The sequence below is a fragment of the Nesoenas mayeri genome (assembly GCF_963082525.1).
Source record: "Nesoenas mayeri genome assembly, chromosome: 2".
NCBI classification, from domain to species: Eukaryota; Metazoa; Chordata; class Aves; order Columbiformes; family Columbidae; genus Nesoenas; species Nesoenas mayeri.
The window spans coordinates 24,436,667-24,449,240 of record NC_137543.1 but is presented as its reverse complement, the minus strand read 5'-3'; the positions used below and the strand labels follow the sequence as shown (position 1 = coordinate 24,449,240).

At 37.1% G+C, this 12,574-nt stretch overlaps 1 protein-coding gene across 1 annotated transcript in view; it reads right to left on the bottom strand.

The window, feature by feature from the left end:
• Nucleotides 1-12,574, bottom strand: part of STK3 (serine/threonine kinase 3) — a 127,332-nt gene that overhangs the window by 39,379 nt on the left and 75,379 nt on the right. Inside the window, exon 10 of the mRNA XM_080338585.1 lies at nt 3,987-4,162. Within this exon, the coding sequence (XP_080194711.1) occupies nt 3,987-4,162 (176 nt within the window). The remainder of the gene's footprint in view (nt 1-3,986; nt 4,163-12,574) is intronic.

Below are 12,574 nucleotides of genomic sequence, written 5' to 3'. Positions count from 1 at the left end.
TAAAAGCATTGTCTGTATTCTGATAGTATTAACTGAAAATGAAAATCCACAATAATCCTTGAGTATGATATATAAATGTTTAATATAAAAGCTAAAGTTTGAATAAATACTAGTTCGTGTTTTTTTGGTAATATTTAAATCCAATCAGAGCTTCAACTCCACCACTTCAGAAGCTGAAGTGAAAAACCACATTTAGAAGTAATTCCCCAGAAATACGTTTCCCTAAGATTCGCTGATACAAAAGAGAATTCTGGTTTTCAGAATTTATCATGAGACAGTAAAAACAGACAATAAAGTAACTGAAAACAAAGTTTAAAAAAAGCAAATCTATGCAAATTCCTACTTCCAGAAAACACAAAAATGTGTAGGGTTGTTTGGGTATTTTTAAAAGAAAAAAAATATGAAACTTTGTATAAAACCCTCAAACACCTCCTATGCATGGAAAAACAGCAGCTTACTCCTAAAGCATACAAAACAGGGTAAATTTTGAATAAAGTAATATTTCGGGTGACTATACAGTACTAGAATTAAATCTAGTTAAAATTAGTTGCCATATACTTAATCCAATACAACGCAAAACTCGAAGGTCTGCAGCAGCAATTTTTTCTCATCAGTTCATGGAATGTGACATCAATAACCAGCACAGATTGATCACGGAGCTGAAGACCCACAGGACCAACAGAGATGGATCTCAAATTCCCATACGGCATTCGTGAAAAAGAAATAAGATCAACTTTTGAATTTGAAAACAGATGTTTTTCAACAGTGAAAAATAAAATATAAATATGTGCTTAGCAAAAGAAAAAGTGCTGCTAAATTCACTTTTTTTAAAGCTCAGATTGATGACCAAAGCATCTTATTTTCTTGGAAAAGTCTTCTACTTCTATTTTCATTGGCAAGGGGTTTTAAAAATATTGATGTCAGGGCAGAAATCTATGCCCACACAAAAACTTTCAAACCAGACCTAGTGCTAAATTCAATTTGCATTAGTTTATACATTCATTTATCCACCTTATGAGAAAATTTTCCTGTATCATTTATTTACATTATCTAAAAACATCAGCAAGTATGTAAAACTAACTGCTATATCTCAATCACTTGTATTTGTACGTGTAAATAAACAAAATAACTGTGTTGTTTTATAAAACAGTAAAATATACTAGGAATATGATAAAATATTGCTACGACCCAAAGCAAATATACTATTTGGCCACAAAAATTAGCTCCCAATTCTGCATGTCTCACATTATATGTAGAAATAAGCAAACTGATTAGTTGCAGGGATTTATAAGGATTGTTTTTTCTTCCTTTTCCCTCCTCCCTCCCTCGCCAACGGTATTTCTGCTTCTCTAGTTTATGCTGTAACAGACACATACACTAATAAACATTTAAGTCTTTCCATTCAATACACTGGAGTATCAATTCTTCGCATGGCCCTGTCACACTGCCCTGGCTCACGAGTAAATCCCTTATGTGCTACCAGCACTGCCTGCTGTGTGCGGCTCACAAGGGTATATGGGTAAGAAAAAAGTGTCTTTCAGCAAATGAGTTTGGTGATCTCCAACTTACAGATCATCCGTTCTCTTCTACAAAGAAAGCTAGAGCACTATTAGAATATACTAGGATTAAGTTAGATTTTGATCCTTTATATTTTAGTTCTGGTGTATCAATCTCTTCTTTCAATACAATTATGACTGTCAGCGTTTACTGTTAGGATTCCTTTCTAGATCACATTAAGGTTAATTCCAAACAAAACAGAATGGAGTTATTTAGTATAAAAAGTTTCCATTATTTATCCTTTTCATTAATCATTTAAAGACTTCATGTCAGCAACAGAAAACTTTCATGTTGATCTCAAGAAGAGCAGGTGATATATTATGCATGCTGCCCACTGATTTATCCTTTCAGAAAGTCTCTCGCAGGCCACTTACCAATACTGCCACTTGCTGTCTAAAATATAAATACAAGTGCTTCTAGAATATGTAAATAAATAATAATTGTCTATGGTTCAAGACAGCAGGCTGTTAAAACCAATATCCTCTGTGACACCAGCTGGTACCAGATGCTTCAGAGAAATGTACTCTTGAGTGGACTACTCTGAAGCAGTACATCCATTATTGAAGAGTCTTCCTGAACTCTTTCTTAGGCTGGCTTACCTACAAAGTATTTGGCTTTTGTTGTGCTCAACACAAAATCCCCATTCCCTCAACTAACTACGGCCCATGCAAATGGCTATTTACTCTTTTTTTGAATCCTATTTGGTCTTCAGTCAGAACCGTTTTGTAGCAACAAGCCTAACCACACTGCCTTGTGAGGAGGTCAGGGACAAACTGCACATCTCCTAACTTCCATGATACACTGGAACAGGCTGCCCAGACAAGCCATGGGTGCCCCAACACTGGCAGCTTTCAAGGTCAGGCTGGACTGGGCTTTGAACAACTACCAAAAGATGTCACTGCCCATGGCAGGGGGTTCGACTAGATAATCTTTAAAGGTCCCTTCCAACTCAAACCATTCTATCAGCCTAAGATTCTGAAGTCTTTGAGCTGCCAGTCTATGACAAGGCAAGGTTTGCCTACACCACAGGGAACATTTAGCTTCTAAAGATCAGACCTCTTCAGATTTGGTTCTTAGACAAATTTCTATTTCAAGAAGGCAACTTCACATGTATAACCAATGTCATTAAGTTCCACAGGATTATGCATGTGCAAATTATTAATGAATAAGCAATTATGGAATCAGGGTCTTAGCATTTACAGGAAGAATAATTTTTGCTTGCATTTCTTATTAAGTAATGGAAAAGATAGGATGAATTTTAAATTGAAGTGTTATAAGGTAAATTTTCTTGCTACTATAACCACTCCACTTAAATAACTGCCGGTTATTTTCCAGTGAACAGTGTAAATAAATATTTTGTTTGACAATTATCAGGATGACGACTACATTTTACGTAGGGGGAAAAAAAAAAAAAGCCTAAAAAACCCCACCTAACCCGAACTCCAGCTTAATCAGAACTCTCCAGCAGCAACAATTTGTACTGTGCTATTTAACTGGCTTTACTCCAAAAGCTTAAATTTAAGAGTCAGCTTTACGTAGAAATGCAGTAAGTGAAAACTGGGGAAAAAAGAAAAAATCCCACACCTACAGCTGTCACCTAAAATTAAACACAACATTTTTTTCTCCAAATCCCAAGAGTACTTTCAAAAAGGTGCCATGTGATCATATTTAGCTACTGTGCTGCAGCTAAGGTGCTGCAGCTAAGAACACGTTTAATCTATAAACCAAAGTCTGTCATTCAAACATGTTAAAATTACCAAAGGTGAAAACCAGATATAAACAGTAAATATTTATTTCATTTTTAAGAGCAACCTACAACTTTGGAACATTTTCTTTTTGCACCTGTTATAATTTGCACCATAAGCAACAAGAAATAAACTACACATATTTTGGAGGGGAAAAAAGCGCACCCTAAAATAGACTGGTGTTAGATTCAATAATTCTATGTGCTATCGGAATAGTACCAACAAGGTGGCTTGTGCAAAACAGTAGGTGATCTGAACCACCTCCAAGGAGATTGATTAAATGGTTCCAATCCAGTTTAAAATGCTTATCATTTTACCAAGATACTCAGCAAACGTGACAACAATACTCCATGTCTGTAGCAATTTGTTTATTTTTTAATAGAATTGGTTCAAATTCAAAAGTTGTTACAACACATAAATTATAAAGAACCAAAACGACTTTAAAAAATAGTTAGAAAGAAGTATATTCACAATGGCACATATCACTCCTCATTAAAAGGTGCTGCATTAAACAAATATACTGAATTCAATAACCAGGAGGCATTAAGATTCAATAACTGGAAAGTATTCTTGAAAGTGTACTTATTTTACTCTTAGCAACATGGTTATAGAAAGGGATTAAGTGCTTTTGGCACATATAAAATAAACAGCATGCAAGAAAGTAAACAATAAAAATGTACTTACGAAATCAAAGTCGCCATCTTGAGGGACTTTCCAGTTATCAGGGAAAACGTTTTTGGATATGTGGTAAGGTTCATGCATATTCTGATTACAGTTTTCTGGGCTTTTATTCTTGGAATCTTGTTTATCGAAGTAGTCCATGAAAGAAGGTCTTTGTACTTGTGGTGAAGTAGCATTTCCTTAGTTGAAAGAAAAAAAAAGGGGGGGGGATTAAATATTTACTGCACTACAAAATAAACTCCATTTCTTAATTTTCTTGGACTTTACAGAAACTAATGGAGACATTTGTATCTGGTGCAAGTCTCCATGTGTCCCCTGAGGATCTTCGGCATAAAATCTCATAGACGAAGAATGGTATTTTTTGAAGCAAGATATAATGTGGAGAAATGTTCAAGACATTTCAGAGTTGCACACACAAATAATATTAGAAGTTACTTCATGCGATATCTATCTGTTGTTATAGAGACTGAATAACATGAAGTACTAAGCGTTCCTTTGGGCATTGAATGCCCCTGACTTCCAGGCCTGGTCCACAGGCACTTGTAGGAAAGCAGCAGAGTTCCATCTATTTCAAAGGTGTGATTTAAAAAATAGTTAGAATGAGAACTTACAAAAAACAACTGCACAACGAGTGTTTAGACACTGCTTAATTAAATTCACTGCCTATGAGGATTCTCAGCAAATGATGGGATCACACCCTGCAGACAAGTGCACAGCACCTTCCCTCCGTGGTGTGGAAACCCTGGGTATTTTTGTCATCATCTACGTGCCTGCAAAAGCTTTACAAAGCAGACTGAGGTCAGCATGAATTCCCGTTCTATTGTATTTTTCATGGAACTAAATGTACAAAAATTTATCTACGACCCTAAATGACTGAAATTTGTTTTCATTTGTGGGATTTCAAAGCAAATTCTTTACTAAATAGAACAATAAATAAAACATAAGAAATGCTTTAGTAGTTCTATGTAACTGTCACCTCAGAGACTATGTTCTGCATAGCATTGACTCATGAAACACAAACTTGCTTGCAGTGTAACACATTCTACATAGAGAAATAGGAGACACATTTCCACAAGTAAAATGTGAAACGGTATGAGAAATATAAACAAGCAAGCTAAAACACACAAAGAACAAACAGAACAAAAACCACATACACACAAAAAAAACCCCACAGGAAGAACAAAATTATTTTATTATAATTGAAAATTAAAGAATTTTTATTCAAACTACTTGTTCTAACAAGTGAAAAGGAAAAGCACTGTTAATATATTTTGATCTTGTGTTTAACATGATCCCTAGGACTTGCTGATTTTCATATCTGGCTTTACATTTGTTTTTATTAATTCACTACGTGGGGTTTTTTTGTTGTTTTCCACTCTTATTTCACATTTTATTTCATCATCTCTTCCTGTGGTAACCCATTCCCTCTGTCTCAAGATCTTTTTAATTCATTCTAATTTTGCTGCATGGTTAATTAATAGTGGCCAATTTTTTCATTAATGTTTATTTTTGTACTGCCGTCTTCTATAGCACATTGACTTGTTCTTTTCTTTCTGCTTTTCTACATCATTCTGTTCTAGTAAGATTTCCTCTGCCTTTTTGAATGTGGTATTCTATTGTCTTGCTTACACCACACTTGACTTCAGTTGCTTCTCTTCAGCTCCACAATGATTCTTCCATTAAGTCTGACATTCAGTCTGACATTTCCACATATCCCATCTCCTCTCCACATTTTTTGCCTGTTTTTCTCTCAGTTGTTTCCATATTCTTTTCTAATCCTAGATCATAGTTATCTCTACTCACCGTCTTTTAATTAATGACAACTACAACTATACAAAAACATTCAGTCAGCTAAACTCTAGGTTGAATTTAACAGAGCACATAGCAGATACCTCTTCGCCAGAATCTCCCAAGTTTACCCACAATGAACTCAAGATCATTTGAATTAGGTTTCTGGATTTCTTGAGTCTGGGACTCAGGAAGGGATGAGAAGTCAATAGCAGGGATGCCAAATAACTACAGAAATAAGCACTAACGGGCAAAAATGGAAGAATCTAAATTTTAGCAAAGCATAAATTTAGAAAACAGATCCAAGAGAAAGTAGCAGTATAAAGGGGGTGAAATTAAAAACAGAAATACAATGCATTTTCTTAATACTAACTTCTTATTATTTGCTGATTGCTACCCAAAAACCTTGGAACTATTTGTACCAAAAAGATAGCACACCGCATTGCTGGCCTTTCACAACCAATATTTCTCCTCTGCTGAGATGGTTGTACTTATGTTTCATCCTTGAGACATACTTATAAACAAGAAGATTACAAGTGTCTCTGTTAGAAACTCTGAAGTACCAAAATGCTGGCCCACTAAAGGTAAAATAGTCTCCCTCCTCTCATGTAACAGAAAATATTTAAGATTTTCCAAGTGCTGCTTTTAAGTTTTAGAGCTATTTATAAATGTCTTCCCGATATATGTAACACAAGACTGTCTACACATGTAAAACAAACCAACCTCTCCAAATTCCTTCTTATCAAATGCATATTAAGGCAAGTGGGTCAACAGGCCTGAAATTACTCTGAAATGAGCAAAGCACATTTATTTTACACTTTGAGGACTTGTTCTACTTGTTTTGATAAATAATACTGTAGAATTCACTTCTGATTCAAATTTAGTGCAGTTAACCCATTTAAAAGAACAACAGCTGCTCTCCTTCACTGTGAATACAAAAACTCACACACAAATGCAGAAATATTATGCCCACAAAACAATGGCATCGGAGGTGTTTCCAAGTTTGCTTTTTCCCCAGTGTTAAAAAAAATGAAGGTTTTATCTAAAGACTTATTTGTAAGGGTTTTTTTTTCTTTTTACAAGTAATTAAATGAAAATGAAGATACTTTTTTATATCTCCAGCTAACCTAACACAAGCAAGTTTAGTTAATATTTCATGGAAAATAGGGTAGGTTGACACCTACTTGTTTAAATGCCCTTTGAAGGCTCCTACCTGTTTTGTACTGATTTCAGAAAACACTCAGGTTCTTTATGCCAGAGTAAACTGATTTGGTTGCACTTTTTTTCTTCCTCAAAAGGTAAGGTTATTAGAAGACCATTTTGGCCTGAAAGCAGTTTTTCTAACTTTCATTAACAACAGACTAATGGTGTCTTGTCGACTGTCTTTCAGGAACCAAGAAATTTAAAAGTACCATACATAAAGATTCCTTTAAGGACACTTCATTCATTTAACTATCCAGTAAGTTACTTTCTACATACAGCATATATTTGCCACAAAAGTCTGCAGCACAATCAGTATCACTCCACACTTGCACTGGAGACGTATTGTGCAATAGCCTGTTCCATTCTAATAGCACTTGGATTTTCCAGTTCTTCTCATTTTAATTCGTTCTTCGAACAAGATATGATCATGTTTAAAAATGTTTGCCACAGTTTCAACATTTAAAAATATCAGTCTCTTCTGTCGTCCCTGTTCTTGCCTGCTCCAGGACTTTAAGATGGCTTTGGGAAGTCACAAAAACAGTAGCCTGAGAAACTGTTGGCAAATCATGGAACAGAGAGACCACCACAGACACTGAAAACATACGTTCCACCTCAGCAATACCCCTGACAGGAATACAGCCAACACAGATGTCCCCAAATAGTCATATGCAAGGTAATTTCTTCCAAGAAGCATGCTGGATAATTAAAAGAATAAGGCAATGACATAATACAACACCAACTCTATTACACTGTTTCAAAAACATATAATATCTAAAAGAAATAATTCTAAACATACATTTCAAAATAAGAAGGCATGCATATTCCATTCGAATGCATGTTCTGATCAAATTCAATTGATGTCATCTATAAAGAAAAATGCTTTAGTAGTGAGGTATTTGCAAAATAAGAGTATTTCATTAATGTTAAATTGATTTTAAATTCATTAAAAGTTCTGCTGCTAGCTGCTAAGTTTCTATACCCTATGTTGAGCTGAACAACATACACATTCCCCATGGTGGTCAGGCTAATTGAGGGTCAGCTTGTTGACAAAAACCACACTTGCCTTACTTTGGCAGGTGGAACCACCTCTCCACAGCAGTCCCTCAAAGAGGCCCCATGGTCATAGAAGTCAAACATCTGTCAACAACACTAGAGGCACAGCCAAGTGTCGACCCATAGGATGGATACACAGCCACTCCTCCAAGGCTTTCCCTTCACCCTCATGATTGAGAACATACTCACAACCCTGGAGCCACTCTTGAGGTCACTCTCAAGGTCTCTGGCAGCATCATTGGCACATGCCCACGTGGACAGACAGCAGAAGACAACAGTCTAAGCACTGGAAAAACCCTGGCAGTCTTTCAACATTGAGAGGCTGGGCCCTGGGAAAGAAACAAGTTTTCCTAGATAGCAAGTAGGGTCTGCAAATAAGGCCACCCACGTCCTATGGAGAGAAATGTCTCACAACACCTTCCTGGGAGGGGGCAGGTGGTGGTGGTGGTATTTTGTCTGTTTACAATTTCCTATAGGAAGTCTCTAAGTCCTTCTCTCACTCTGTTACTCCCAAGGCACTGGACCTCTTCCACAACTGCAAATCTACAAATGAAAGATTTGCTCCTTTTGCCATAAGCCACAAGTTTCCACAGCCTTCCCCATCCTGGGGATTTCCATCTGCCACTTGATTGAGGAACATTTCTAGCTGCTGCTGCCTGTTCAGTGAAGTTAGGGGATCAAGCTCTCCTGCCTGCAGTGCTTCTGAGAAGATCCTGTCAGGATCCCTACTCCCTGAAAACATATTGCTTTGTCACTACTAGAGTGAGAAGCTCTATTGCAATCAACTTTTAGCCTTCCTTGGACTATCACCTCTATGACAAAGGCTACAACAGCTTATACAGCCATGTTTTCAGCAGAAATTGTGACTGTATTTTATGAGCAGGTGAATTCTACTGCTAATACATGCCTACTAGCAACCACCCCAGAGAACGAGAGGTTAGTCTACCTAGTTGCTGAATCACAATGAACCATCAGAAGAAACTATTATAGATCACCATTTCCTCAGGCTGGAGCAGCTGGGAGTCCACCGAGGGATCTACCTAGGAAATGTTTGACTTCAGAGAGCTGTGTAACGGAGTGGTTACTGAGTTCACCATTTTCACATCACAGTAACTTATTGCACCCAGGTCTTCATTCAAATTCAGGCCTCATTCAGTGTTTTGTTTTATAATACACCTACTTATCAGAAATAATTGCAAGTGGCATTTAAATGGAAAATGCACACATTTTTCAATCAGCTGAAGTCTTCACAGACTTTTTGAAGGACTACAAACTCAAAGGCTTTTCAATGAGGAAAAGAGTTTTCTGTACAAAACATTGCTTTGCTTCCTGAGAATGAGACTTGTAAAACTGGTTTAATAACTTTTGTTCCATTTTTCCACCTTCTGGACAAGAAAAAAAATACTCAACGACAGTACTACAATAAATCCATTACTTCGTTCCAGCTGAGTTATGCTTTATTTCTGCTTTCAGCAAAACAGAAAATCCATATTAAGCTAGCATTTTGCAAGAGCTCTTGGAGCAGAACTGCCAATATGATGTTTTTCTTTGAAAAAAATTCCCATTTGTAAAAGATACTACTATTAGTGGCACAAATGAACAACTATTACCAGCCACAGGAGAGGGCTCAAGGACTGGAACAGGCTTGGAAACACTTACAATCTCTCTCTATATATATGTACAGGAGTAAAGTACTAGTACACCTGCATATGGCATCAAGCAAATCATCTTTACATGGGCACAGAAAATGCTTGATCAAAACTACATCCATGAAATACCAGTCTGTGTTACAGAACCAGTGAAACGTGCCCATAATTAAGTTTCCTTGATGAATTCCTATAGCACCTGGGCTATAGGTTGTTATAAAACACATATATATAGCTTTTGCTTTTCAGTTGAAAACACAGAAAGACGTAAGTCCTGTGGCTAAGAGCTGCCCAAGCAGCCACCTCCTATTACAGAGGAGACTTACGGTATGGCACAACCTCTTCACTGGATGGACTGAAATCACTAAAAAATAATTTAAAAAAAATAAAATCAACTCATTAATTCTCCTCTCAAAATGTAGGTTCTACAGCACCATGCGTATCCTGCTGTAATCAAGGATCACATAACACAATAACGCAAGAAAGTTCAGCCACCAAGTGCTGGAACCAAACCTGTCATTTGCCAACTGAATGATGAAAACATCACTTGCCATCAGGCCACCTCCAGTTTGCTGCCCTTCCTTCACTGGAGTCACAGGTCTCAAGACAGTCATCTACAGGGAGGGAGGGAGGGAGGGAAGAAGGAAGCCTGCTGTCCCAAAGATTTTGTTCTTCTGTTTGATAAAAAGGAAGAATGTTTAAGAATTATACTGACTAAACCTTACACATTTCTTGTCGTATAGGGCAAAAAGTAATAAACCAAATCCTAACCACTTTTCCGCATTCTGTTTGCAAAATGCCACTTCATTAATTCACTGTCCTTTTCTTTTTATATATTAGTTACAAATCACGAGCTATCTAGAAGCTTCACTGAAGTCTGAAGCAATACTTAGAAACCCAGAGTAAGTCCAGATAGGAAGAAGAGGCAACTTGTTTGCCAGCCCAAAGCAAATATATATTCAACATAGGGAAAAGAAAAAAAAAGGGGGGGGGGGGGCAGGGGGTGGGAGAGGGGTGGCAGGGAACTGTGGACACAACACATTCATGAAAAGGAAAAAGAACAATCAGGAGTAGTCCTGGTAAACCAGAGCGTCCCCCTGCTAAGCCTTGCTGAAACATCGTGAAGACAATGTGGTGAAGCTGGTCTGAATACTTGTCTCTGAACTGAGATATGAAAAAGCTTCTACGTGAAAATAAGTACAATCCAAGCAGCTGAACAAAAGTTGTACTACCTTCCATCAATCCCACTCTTTCTTCCATTCCATATTAAACCTTCTTAAGTTAAGCTCTGTCCTCCCACCCCTTCACATTCTACATTTTCTTCCCTCCTAGGTACATACCACACAGTCTCTGCTCAGAAAATGCACAGGCATACTAAGCAAGAAGGCATAAATGTTGTTTATTGCTAGGCTGTATATTGTATGTTGGGGTAGGATGACAAGCCTCTTTTTGTTCCAAATCCCAATTTTATCTGGGCACAATTCCCTATTTGTGAAAAAAATATGGTTTTAGTTATTTTCTGTCATAGCTCCCAGAGGCCTCTAAGCACGGGCACTTATAAATAAAAACTTATTATTGTTTCTTATTTTGTCCTTGAGCAGTGAAACAAAAGGCAGAAGGAAACAAAATGTGAAACTAAACACAAGAGCAACTGAAAAAAATTGTCATAAATATCTTGTGTGTCTAGGAAGTAAACTAAATCCCTTTCCTAGTAACTAAGTTTATTTCTCCAAGCTTCTTGCTTGTAATGTTCTATTATTCAGAAGTATCAAAGAGGACTTTTAAGCTACCTATTTTGATTTATTTTAATCAAATCACACAAACATTTAGAAAATCCCCACCTCGCCTATGAAGGTACACTGGAAAAAGCAACGAATCTCCAAAATCTTGTGTCTTTGTCAAGCACAAAGAAACAAAAATCTGTGTCTGCCTCTCAGGGAGAGCAAGGATTTGTATTTTTCTTACCTTCCTGGTGACATTTATTTAGGACACCTGCTATTGCTCTTCTTTCAGTCAATAGCACATGAATCACAGAACCAGAGGAGGACCAGCTACAGCGGACAGATTTATATTTCTTCTCAGCTGAGAGATGTGGAGGTCCCATTCTTTAATCATTTCTAGTTTCTAATCAATAGGTGCCTAATGCAAGATACAAGAAAGTTCAGCAAGCAAGTGCTGGAACCAAACCTGTTGCTTGCCAGCTGCAGATGAAATTATCACCTGCCAACAGGCCACCTCCAGTTTGCTGCCTTTCCTTCACTGGAGTTACAGGTGTCAAGACAGCCACCTACGCAGGGAGAGAGTGGAAGGAAACCTGCTGTCCCAAAGATTATATATTCTTGTTTGACAAGAAGGAAGAGTGGATTTAAGAATTATACTGACTAAATGCCAAGGTGTAGAAAGCTAATTCCAACTACAGATTGTTACTGGAATCAAATGAAAATGTAAAATAGTGGTACTTTTATAAACAATGTCTCCAGCAACACAGCAGACGAATAGGACACACATAAGAGACTGCAGTGCAAACCTAATGACTTTTTTGATCTGTTTGGCGTATCAGCAGGTATTTCCTCTCAGCACTTAAGGCCACACAAAACCTCACTTCATAGTACTTCCACCCTAATAATTACTTTATTATCTTTTTCTCCAAATTTGCTTGTAATATCTTTTTTCTTTCTGCATCACTCACCTTTTCCTTAACTTGTTGAAATAGATGAGTTTGATATCGCTTGTACTAACCCTGCATTAGCCTCCCAGTTTAATAGGCAAATATTCTGTTTCAGCATGAAAACAAAGCACGTACTGAGTGTTTTCATGAGGTGAATCATCCTACTTAAACTAATCACTAATCAACAGGTGTTTGCTGTCTTATTGCTGAGAACACTACAGGGGGGAAAAAAA